The following is a 12,437-nucleotide window of genomic DNA, read 5'->3' as shown; positions in this document are numbered from 1 at the left end:
TTAAAAAAATATCAAGAGAAGAGAAAACTACAGAAAAGAAGAATGAACTCCACGCCACTAGATTTCCCCCAGAGGAATGAGGCGTTTTTGTTTTTCTCAGAAAAGGATGAACACCAATCCTCTCAAATAGTACCAGCAACCTCCACTTTGTTTTTCAATAAGGAAGACACACGAGCCCACCAGGCGATAGAATCTTTCTCCAGGAGGGAGCAGTGCAATTGACGACACTCTGAGAAGGAGGAGGTCATACACTGACATGGCTAATTAGTAGATGCGCTGTCTTCGTGGAATGTATGTTCCAGCGGAGATGAAGACGTGGCCAACACCAATCAAACCAATGACCACAACCCACTTCTGATGACTCACTTGGGAACAAAGTGATACAATCAGACCCTCAAAAAATGTATCTTTAGTCACGATGAAGAATGAGTAAAAACTTAAAAAAAATTAATAGGCTTAGGAATATTTTCATCTCTTCCTCCTTCACACTTAAATAAAAAGAAAGGTGTGAAGTGAGTAGGCTTGTAGAAACAGTCAAAAGGATTGGGGGAAGGGGCAGGCGGCATGAGATACACCACCAATACAAATGCCTTCTGTCAAGAGGCATAGTTTTTAACTTGCCTTGCTACCATTTTCATTGGTCAACTTGGAAACAAACAAGAAGCTGTACTGCTTCTAAGAATTAAATTGTTTTATAAGAAAGAACTGCTTAGTGATAGAAAAGAGGCAAACACTTTCTCCCAAGACACCAGTGTCCTCTTAAAGTACCTACTGTAAAGAAAGAGTTCTGAACAAAGACCTCACAAACTTCTGAGCAAATAGAGGTTTAAGAGCCCATACCCAGAGATTCAGATGAATGATCCAAAAACGGATGGGACACTAAATAATGAAATACTGTCTATATATAAAAAAAATTTTAACATTTATTCATTTTTGAGAGACAGAGCATGAGTAGGGGAGGGGCACAGAGAGAGGGAGACACAGAATCTAAAGCAGGCCCCAGGCTCTGAGCTGCCAGCACAGAGCCCAATGCGGGGCTCAAACCCACAAACCGCAAGATCATGACCTGAGCTGAAGTCAGACGCTTAACAGACTGAGCCACCCAGGTGCCCCATAATACTATCTATATATAATATGGAGCAAAATTTTTAACAAAAAGTAGTACAAGGTGCAATTACCTTTCTGAGAGAAAGGTGCAGAAGTAGGTAGGGACAAGATCACACAGAACCTTAACAAGCACACTGGATTTGACATTTATTTTAGTGCAACAGAAACCATTAAAAATTTTTATATAAAAAATACCTTGAGACAAATGAAAATAGAAAAACAATATACCAAAACTTTTGAGAAGCAACTTTTAAGAGGGAAGTTTATAGTCACAAGTGCATACAAGAATAAAGACCTCAAATAAACCTAATATTATACCTCAAGGAAGCAGAAAAAGAAGAACAAACTAAGCTCAAAGTTAGCAGAAGGAAGGAAGTAATACAGACTAGAACAGAAATAAATGAAACACAGAATTGGAACATCACAAAAGATTAATAAAACTAAGAGCTGGTTCTTTGAAAAGATAAAGCAAATTGACAAACCTTTAGGTAAATTAACCAAGAAAAAAGAGAGAGGACTCAAATAAATAAAATTATAAATGAAAGAGGAGACATTCAACAAATATCATGTAAATACAAAGAACCTGAAGAGACAGTACTCTGAACAGTTACATGCCAACAAACTGGACAACCTAGAAGAAAAGGATAAGTCCTAGAAACATGCAAACTACCAAGACTGGATCATAAAAAATAGAAAATGTAAACAGATTAATATCAAATAAGATTGAATCAATAATCAAAAACCTCCCCCCAAAAGAAAAACCCCAAATCAGATGGTTTCACTAGTGAATTCTACTAAACGTTTAGGGGAGAATTAACACCAATCCCTCTCACTCTTCCAACACACTCAAGAAGAGATAACTTCTGGGGCGCCTGGGTGGCGCAGTCGGTTAAGCGTCCGACTTCAGCCAGGTCACGATCTCGCGGTCCGGGAGTTCGAGCCCCGCGTCAGGCTCTGGGCTGATGGCTCAGAGCCTGGAGCCTGTTTCCGATTCTGTGTCTCCCTCTCTCTCTGCCCCTCCCCCGTTCATGCTCTGTCTCTCTCTGTCCCAAAAATAAATAAACATTGAAAAAAAAAATTTAAAAAAAAAGAAGAGATAACTTCTAAACTCATTTTACAAGGCCAGCATTACCCTGATACCAAAGCCAGATACTACAAGGAAACTGCAGATCAATATCCCTGATGAATACAGATGCCAAAATTCTCAGCAAAATACTACCAAACTGAATTCAACAGCTTGTGAAAAGGATCACACACCATCATCAAGTGGTATTCATCCCTGGGATGCAAGAATGGTTCAAACATATGCAAATCAATAAATGTGATACATCACATTAATAGAATAAGAAGATAAAAATCATCCAATCATCTCAAGAGACGCATAAAAGCATTTGACGAAATTCAATATCCTTTCATGATAAAAACTCTCAACTAAGTGGGTATAGAAGGAATGTACCTCAACATAATAAAGGCCGTAAATGACATGCACACAGCTAATATCCTACTCAATGGTGACAGGTTGAAAGCTTTTCCTCTGAGATGAGGCCCAAGACAAGGCTGCCCACCCTCACCACTCCTATTCAACATAGTAGTAGAAGTCCTAGCCAAGGACTTCTAGGCAATTAGGAATTAGGCAAGGAAAAGAAATCAAAGACACCAGAATCAGAAAGAAAGAGATAGAATTGTCTCTCTGTATATGACATGATCTTATATATGGAAAACTCTAAAGATGCCATAAAAAAAAAGGTTATAATAAACTAAGTCAGTGAAGTTATAGGATATAAGATAAACATACAAAAATCAGTTGTGTTTTTTTTTTTTTTTTCAACGTTTATTTATTTTTGGGACAGAGAGAGACAGAGCATGAACGGGGGAGGGGCAGAGAGAGAGGGAGACACAGAATCGGAAACAGGCTCCAGGCTCTGAGCCATCAGCCCAGAGCCCGACGCGGGGCTCGAACTCACGGACAGCGAGATCGTGACCTGGCTGAAGTCGGACGCTTAACCGACTGCGCCACCCAGGCGCCCCTATGTTTATTTATGCTAACAACAAAGTATCTGAAAAAGAAATAAAACAATCCCATTCCCAAAAGCATCAAAAACAACAGAATACTTAGGAAAAATTTAACCAAAGAAGTGAATGATCTGTTCACTGAAAACATAAGACATTGATGAAAGAAAATTAAAGAAGACACAATAAATGGAAAAATATCCTGTGTTCGTGCACTGAAAGAATTAATAGTATTAAAATGCCCATACTACCCAAAGTAATCTATAGATTCAACATAATCCCTATCAAAATTCCAATAGCATTTTTCACAGAAAAAGAAAAAGCAATCCTGAAATTCATATGGAACTACATAAGAGACCACAAATAGCAAAAGCAATCTTCAGAAAGAAGAACAAACCTGGAGGCATTACAATTCCTGATTTCAAACCACACTACAAAGCTACAGTTATCAAAATAGTATGGTACTTGCATAAAAACAGACACAAAGAGTCACCAGGGTGGCTCAGTTGGTTGAACGTCTGACTTCAACTCAGGTCATGATCTCACGGTTCATGAGTTTGAGCCCCGCGTCAGGCCCTGTGCTGACAGCTCAGAGCCTGGAGCCTGCTTCAGCTTCTGTGTCTCCCTCTCTCTGCCCCTCCCTCCCTCACACTCTGTCTCTCTCTCTCTCAAAAACAAATAAACATTAAAAAAAATTTTTTTTGAAAGACATAAACCAAAGAAACAGAATAGAGAGCCCAGAAACAAAGCCATGTATGTTCAGTCAACTAATATTTAACAAGGGAGCCAAGAATACTCAATGGGGAAAAGATAGTCTTTTCAATAAATGGTGCCAGCAAAATTGGATATTCACACGCAAAAGAATAAAACTGAACCCTTATCTTATACCACTCACAAAAAGTAACTCAAAATGGACTAAAGACTTAAATATAAGATCTTAAGCCATAAAAATCCTACAAGAAAACATACGGAAAAAGCCCTTTGATATTGGTCTTAGCCCTTTGATATTGTCTTGGCTGTGACATGCAAAGCACAGACAGCAAAAACAAAACCACACAAGTGGGACTACGTCAAACAAAAAAGCTTCTGCAGAGCCAAAGAAACAATCGATGAGAAAAGGCAATCTACAAAATGCATGAAATACTTGGCAAATCATGTATCTGATCATGTATCTAAAATATGTAACTAACTCCTACAACTCAATAGCAATAAATAATAATAATGATCTGATTAAAAATAGGCAAAGGACTTGAATAGATATTTTCCCACATAAGATATACAAATGGCTACCAAGGACCTGAGGATATATTCAACATCGCTAATTATCAGGGCAATGTAATTCAAAATTCCAATTCAAGAATGTAATTCAAAATTCCAATTCAGAGTTACAAAATTATCACCTCGCACTTGTTAGAACGGCCAAAATGAAGAAAAGCAAGAGATAACAAGCGTTGGAGAAAATGTGATGAAAAGGAAACCCTTGCACCCTTGGAAGGGATGTAAATTGGTACAACCACTATGGAGAACAGTACAGAGGTTCCTCAAAAGCTCAAAAACTCCCAATGAAGGGATTAGTGTTTTGTTTTTTTTTTTTTGTAAGTTTATTTATTTATTTTGAGAGAGAGCACACGTGTGTGGGAGAGCAGGAGAGGGGTCAGAGAGAGGGGAAGGAGAAGGAGAGGGAGAGAGGGCGGAAGGAAGGGAGGGATGGAGAGAGAGACAGAGAGAGACAGAGAGAGAGAGAGAGAGAGAAAGGGAGAAAGAGAGAGAGAATCCCAAGCAGACTCCTTGCTGCCAGAGTACAGCCCAACACAGGGCTCCATCCCACAAACTGCAAGGCCATGACCTGAGCCGAAACCAAGAGTTAGACACTCAACCAACGGAGTCACCCAGGTGCTCTGGGATTAGTGTCTCTGTCTGTCTGTCTCTCTCTCTCTCCCTCCCTCCCTCCCTCCCTCCCTCCCCCTCTCCCACCATCTCCATCTCTATCTCCCATGTGAGGAAACAGATAGAAGGTTCTCACCAGGAACCAAATCAGCAGGCACCTTGATCTTGGATATCCCAGCCTCCACGACTTAAAAATAAATGTCTGGGGGCTCCTGGGTGGCTCAGTCGGTTAAGTGTCTTGACTTCGGCTCAGGTCATGATCTGGCAGTTCGTGGGTTCGAGCCCTGCATCAGACTCTGCTGATGACTCGGTGCGTGGAGCTGCTTCAGATTCTATAGCTCCCTCTCTCTCTGCCCCTTCCCTGCTCTCTCACTCTCTCAAAACTAAATAAACATTAAAAAAAAAAAAAAAAGAAAGAAAGAAAAAGAAGTATCTGTTGTTTAGGCCACCCTGTCTATGGTATGCTGTTAAAGCAGGCTGAACTAAGAAAAGTGGGGACCCTAGAGCTATATATACTACTTGTGCTCAAAATCTCATCTCTGCCATTTACTCACTGGCAAGTTTGGGCAACTTGGTTAACCTTTGTGTGGCTCAATTTCCCCATGATAAAAATGGGGGTAAGAAGAATACTTCTATGTGTAACACACTAAAGCACAATGCCCAGCACAATGGAAATACTTATGTGGGACAGCTACCCTTATTACCCAATGGCATGGCAGTGGTTCTACGGGAGGGAACAGAATCAGAATTTGTCAGTTTCACAAGAGGCTATTAACAATGGTCTAAATTTATAAAAATAAAGATTCTACCAGTAAGCTTCAAATAACTTTGTTGGACAACACCAGATTGAGCACCTCTGACCTACCAGAAGCTGACATACAAGAAACCTACAGTATCTTGCCTGATGGGAAGACTGGTAAGACTCAATACATACGCTATATTATATTAACAGAAGCCTGGTATCCATATTGAGAGGTAACAGTTTCCCCCATAACCAAGACCAAACTTGAAGTATTTATTCGGTTTATTTCTCTCCTTGGGATGTAATTTTATGAGGCATACTGACAAACAGGGATCATTCCAGAATAATATGACCATGATAGTGAGGGTTTTGAGAATGAGATCTGATCATATCATATGCTCTTATAAGTACCCCGTACTTTTCCTTTTCTATATAAACTACATGCATACATGCGACATAGGTATATGTGTATATACAGTACCCATACTTGTGCACATGCACATGTAACAGAGTGCTATTGTCTATCTCCTGCACTAGATTACAAATTCAATAAGGACAAGGATGGTGTCTGGCTCACCAATGTGTCACTAGTACTTAGTACAGTACTTTCACCTTACTAGTATTCCTTTAAGGTACTCAAAAATTACTTCCTAGATGAATGAGTAAATGAATATGCATCACACAGGAAATTTTTGAAGGCCAAGGATGTTTAGACCTAGCAAGCTATGATGGATGACTTCAAATAACCGAATGACTGTCCTATAGAAAAGAAAGTACACTAATTTGGGAAGGTTCCAGACGGCAGAGTTAAGGCCACTAGGTAGAGGCAGAATTCAAATCTAGGTAAGAAAGAGCTTGTGATAGCTGAATCTGTATGACAAATTTAGCAGGTTGCTTTATGGAGCAGTGAGCCCTCGAGGTGGCTCAGTCAGTTAAGCATCTGACTTCAGCTCAGGTCATGATCTCACGGTTAGTGGGTTTGAGCTCCGCATCGGGCTCTGTGCGGACAGCTCAGCCTGGAGCCTGCTTCGGATTCTCTGTCTCCCTCTCTATCTGCCCATCCCCTGCTCATGCTCTGTCTCTCTCTCTAAAATAAACAAACAATTAAAAAAATTAAAAACAAAACAAAGCAGTTATCCCTCTATCACCACAAAACAAGGGAGTTTGGGGGAGCCTGGGTGGCTCAGTTGGTTAAGCATCTGACTTGGGCTCAGGTCATAATCTCATGGTTCATGAGTTCAAGCCCTGCATGGGGCTTTCTGCTGCCAGTGCAGAGCCTGCTTCAGATCCTGTTTGTCTTTCTCTCTCTCTGCCCCTCCTTTGCTTGTACACATGTGCGCTCTCTCTCTCTCTCTCTCTCTCTCTCTCCCTCCCCTTCAAAATTAAGTAAACATTTAAAAAACTTAAAAAACAAAAAAAGAAAGTAAAACAAGGAGCTTGGCAGTTCTATGGGAAGGACCCTACAGTAGGTGGTCTACACCTACAATCCTTCCTAACCATACGAGACTGGGTCTTCTGTTACTTTACCTTCTTACGTGCCAGTCTTTTCCTATTTCTGCCCATCCAGGGCCTAGAACCTCACAAAGAAAGTGTGTACTTGCTATGTCTCTAAAGGGCTCTAGGTAGTTGGATACACTTATCTACACTGTGGGCAGGGAGGGAATACTCCTAAAGAGAGCAGAGGAAGGAATAGGTGCAGAAGGAAAAGCCCTCTCAGAGCCGATAGTGAGACTTTAAAGGCGCACATCTTAGGAGGGGCTCATTTCAGTCAGTTGACTGAAATATCCATGGGCAACTTTCTTAATAATCAGAGACTCAAAGTATGCTGATCTAATCACTTCATAGCCAAGCAAAGTACAAACATTTAAATCCCACTCTGGCAAACTAGTAGAATCATCAGAATCTTGTGTAGAAAACAAAAACATTTTACAGATAAAATCGTGAAAATACCATCTCCCTCACCATTCTCCTTCTTCAGGGCTTAGCACTTCCATCAGAGAAGCTCACTGACAACAGCAGTTTCAACCTGCCCCAGTCTGGACTCAGAGAGCACAGCTCTTTCGGACCTTTTCCAGGTGGCTGGGCATCATGTGCGAAATCACTTTTCACTCAAGAACATCAATCATACAAATTGTTTTTATTAAAAGCACATGAAAAACAGCACAACCTCTCCACTCGAGGGTTTGTTTTATGGAAAGGTGCCAACCCATCTAATAATATATAGAAAATTCTTGGGGCTCAGTAGGGTTGAGCATCCGACTTCGGCACAGGGCATGATATCACGGTTCATGAGTTCAAGCCCCACACTGGGCTTTGCACTGATAATGCAGAGCCTGCTTTGGATTCTCTGTCTCACTCTCTCTGCCCCTCCCCAGCTGATGCTCTCTCTCTCTCTCTCAAAAATAAATAAACACTTAAATAAAGAAATAAATGTAAAAATATATAGAAATTCTCAATTCATTAGGCTTCAAAGACTTTATTCTAGAGTGAAATTAAGCATCTTTCTGGTAGCAGAGATAAGATATGCCTGTGGTCTCCCAAAGCCCAAACAATTTGTCATTCCTCAGAAGTGGTAAGACTTCACAGGTCTGGTGTCTTACGGGAAAGGTAAGAGACCCTGAAGCGCTCAGACTGCACCAGAAGATCCAGAATCCAGAAACAGACTCCCATATTGATTGAAATCCCTTTGACAGGTACCTGTTTCGTCATGTGAGAGATGGGGTAAGTCCTTCCCAGAGAACATTCCATGATCCGAATCAGCAGCCTCCCACAAAGGAGCGGTCACAGTGGCCCGGTGAAGCTTCATGCTAATGAGGCCCCCCGCCCTCTTTGCTATACCATCATCTGTGCAGCACTGACCTTCTACAGAGGAGAAAGGAAGGTAGGCTGGGGCTGGCCTTACCTGTTTTTCCTGCTCCGCTTTCCCCGGTAATGAGAATACATTGGTCTTTATCTTGATCTCTTAGGGACCTGTACGCTTCATCTGACAGGGCAAAGCTGTAGGGGAGAATGGGAGAGAAGTCCTTAAAATTCAGCTCATTATTCACGTGTTTATGAGATGTAACTAGAGGCTCTTTAAAGGACACTGATATGCTGCAGATAGAAAGCCGAGACGTCAGATTTTATTTCCTTCAAATTCTTAAAGGAAATAAATAAACCCATCCATCCTTGTGGCCCATGGTCCCTTTTCCTTCACATCCTCTAGTAAACAAAGTGGTACTGACTTACCGTCCTCTAAAGATATGCTTTATTTAACCCACATGTGATACTTATGGTTCATTTTATTAAAATCTTGGCAATTCAGAGAACCAAGAAGAAAATGTCGCATCACATGTCCAACACTGGATGATGCAGCGGTTTTCAGGACAATACACTGGAATTTCAAAAAAATTTTTTCGAAAAAATTTAGAAAAAGTTCTATCAAATGCCAAATGGCTGATATTACCATCATTGAGCTAAATACAGAACTACTGCCTTCACAAACAGATAACAAACTGTAACGCCCACCAAAGGCAAGGAGGACCATGGGTCGGCCAGGGGTCTGCTCCAGTCCTAGGCCGTCAAGCTCCTCACGGGGCCCTGTGCTGACAACAGGGCCCCCTATCAAGACCAGGCCAGTCCCCAGGTTGATCTTCCTTGACTCAAAATTTATAAATAAGGTAAAATTTGCCCCCTCCAGCTAAATGAAAAACAATTGTTTGGGGTGGTTTTTTTTTTTAATGTTTACTTTTTTATTCTGAGAGAGAGCATGAGCAGGGGAGGGGCAGAGAGAAGCCCAAGCAGGCTCACACTGTCAGCGCAGAGCCCAATGCGGGGCTTGATCTCACGATCAAGTGAGACCATGACCTCCGCTGATACCAAGAGTCAGACGCTCATCTGACTGAGCCACCCAGGCGCCCTTAACTGAGAAATAATTTTGACAATATGATACTGTGTTTAAAACAGGGGCTCCTGGGTGGCTCAGTTGGTTGAGCTTCTGACTCTTGATTTCAGCTCAGCTCCTGATCCCAGGGTTGTGTGATCGAGCCCTGAGCAGGGACTCCTCACTGTGTGTGTAGCCTGCTTAAGATCCTTTCTCTCTGTCTTTCTCTCTCTCTCTCTCTCAAACTGAAAAAGAAAAAAGAAAAAAAAAAAAAAGTAAAGCCCTATTCATTTATCAACAAGTATTTATCAAGAGTCTACCTTGTGTAAAGAACATGCTGGAAATATAAAGGTAAGGTAGACTCAGCCCTTTTCCAGGAATTCTCAGTCAAAAGCAGGGGAGAGAGATACAAATAGAAAACAGCAACCCAACAAGTTAAGAGCAATGAGAAAGATATGTGCACAACATTGCAGAATAAGACAGGGGCCCAAGGGGATGGGGAAGGGAGCTGCAGATTCTTCAGAAGTAGGAAAACCAGTCCTAAGGAATACATTAACAAGGCTAAGGGCTTTTAGGCAAAAAAGCAAAAAACAAAATAATCGAGAGTGTGGATATTCCTTCTTGCTGGAAGGCAGAGCATAAAGAAGGGATGAGCAATGAGCCAGGGAGATAGATGGGCAGACTCCAAATAGGAGCAGAGATGATAAGGGTGCCACACTCCGGGACTGTAAGCAGGAGAGTGGCAGGATCAGGTAGGATTCAGATAGTAATTAGAGCTAAAAATGGCAACCTTACCAGCACTGTCTCCAAGCCCTTCATATTTAATCATTTTAACTCAAACTACTAAGGGTAAGTTATTATTAATCCCACTTCCCGATGATAAAACTGTGGCACAAAATAAAGACATAATTTGCCAAGGTTACACTGCCGATGGGACACAGTAGAGCCAGAACTGATCCCCTGCTCCTGACCACTGGGATAGCCTGCCGCTTCATGGCGGGCAGGGCCACAAGAATGCATAGGAGACCAATCTGGAGTAAGGAACATCAGTGAAGGGCTGGCGATACGGGGAGAGTTTACATTTCGCTGACCAGACCACAGAAAGCCTTTCAGTCAATGACCGGCTCTTCTTGAAAAGGTGAGTAGGAGCATCATTAATACTGACAATTTACTGAGCAGGATGAAGTGCTCTCATATTCATAATCAGATTTGATCCTTAAAACAGCTCTATGAAGTAAACGCTGGCCTCCTTGAGGATAAATGATCCAACTCAGACCGAGAAATGACACAACGTGTCCGTGACCCCTTTCCCAGGACAGTCCTAACTTGAACCTGGAAATACTGTGTACCACATTCTTCCCTTCTTGTCACATCCTCTTAGGGCTATCTGTGATCTCATCTTCTGGCAGAGCTACTGTGGGACCTCAAAGAGCCACCATGAGCCTTATTCTGTAACCATCATTTCAATGAATCCAATCCCTTGCCCATAATAAGTATATTCTTGAAAGCATTTGTTGAATGAACGTATGAATATGAAAAGAGAAAGGAAAAAATAATGGAACTGTCTGGCACAAGGGACTTTTTTGAGTAGCAGGTGGCTTTAGCTCATTTATAAGACCAGTGCACGGGGTGATCTTCTGCCCAGCAGGTCTTACCCTCTCCTCAAATCCCTCTCAGCCATTCCCTATCTAACCAGCACCTTGCTCACCCCCTTAGACCACTCAGGGGGGCTCCCTCCTTCTCTTGTGTTCTCTGATGTCCCCAGGTAAAAACAAGCATGCCCCTGCGCACACCAATGCACAGTAAGGACAGTGAAAAATACAATGACTGTGGGAACAGAAGACACCCTGGGTAGGATTCTCTAGGCCCCGGATCCACAATTCCCCACCTACATGACCGTGAGGCCAGTCCCTCACCCTGGCTGCATGGCAGTCTCTTCACGTACCAATTGGAGAACAGAGCCACATACCACGTACTTCAGCTTAGAAGGTTAAAGAAAGGTGTATAAAAGCTCTGGAAGTGTTATAAAGCCCTAAATAAACGTGTGAATTCTTTCTGTGCTACAATCAGTTATGTACACATCTTCCCAACCCCTACCAGGAGGTAAGCTCCTCTAGGGCACCGCCTTTTTTCTAGTTAATCTTTGTGCCGTCCTGCAGAGTTACAAGCATAAGACGCCAAAAATACGCAAATAGGAAAGAATAGATGAGTGAATTCTCTCCAAATATCAACGAAGTAAGTCACTATTGGAGTGAGCCCCGCAGAATGGTAAACAGGAAAGTCATTTCTTCTTATGACCTTCATGCAGGAAAGAAAAGCAGAGCTTAGATTTCTTACTAGCTTCACTCTCCCTGCCATTCTTCTCACCTCCAGACAACAGTTCAGAGATGCCACTATCATTATCATCACTGGCAAGAAATGCAGGAAAACACATTATGGCAAATACAAATGAACTTTTCCTACTATATATACATATATGGTGTGTGTATATATATACACCGTGTGTGTGTGTGTATATATATATATATACACACACATACACATACATATACATATACATACACACACACACACATATTCACTGTACATATTCACTGACTTCCTCATGGGTTGTTCAACACAAGCCTTTCCTATGCTCCTAAGACTGCAGGTTAGGTTTAAATATTACACCATCAATGATTCAAAATTATTTCTAACATGAATAACAATATATGACTGTGTGTGTGCACACAACACACATAAACACACATACACAAGGCTTTAGAAGATCACCAAATGACCCTGCCATGGGTTTATGTCACATCAAAACACTTATGCTGAATGCTTAGT

General features: G+C 41.6%; 1 protein-coding gene across 4 annotated transcripts in view; it reads right to left on the bottom strand.

Annotated features, from left to right (window-relative positions):
- Positions 1-12,437, bottom strand: part of MYO1B (myosin IB) — a 190,823-nt gene that overhangs the window by 94,668 nt on the left and 83,718 nt on the right. For all 4 annotated transcript variants that reach the window (XM_030326153.1, XM_030326152.1, XM_030326154.1 and 1 more), the window contains exon 4: positions 8,649-8,743. In XM_030326153.1, coding sequence (XP_030182013.1) covers positions 8,649-8,743 — 95 coding nt within the window. The remainder of the gene's footprint in view (positions 1-8,648; positions 8,744-12,437) is intronic.

The sequence above is a fragment of the Lynx canadensis genome, chromosome C1 (genome assembly GCF_007474595.2).
Source record: "Lynx canadensis isolate LIC74 chromosome C1, mLynCan4.pri.v2, whole genome shotgun sequence".
Taxonomy (NCBI): Eukaryota; Metazoa; Chordata; class Mammalia; order Carnivora; family Felidae; genus Lynx; species Lynx canadensis.
Note: the sequence above shows the minus strand (reverse complement) of the source record. Positions and strands in the feature narration are given on the sequence as shown.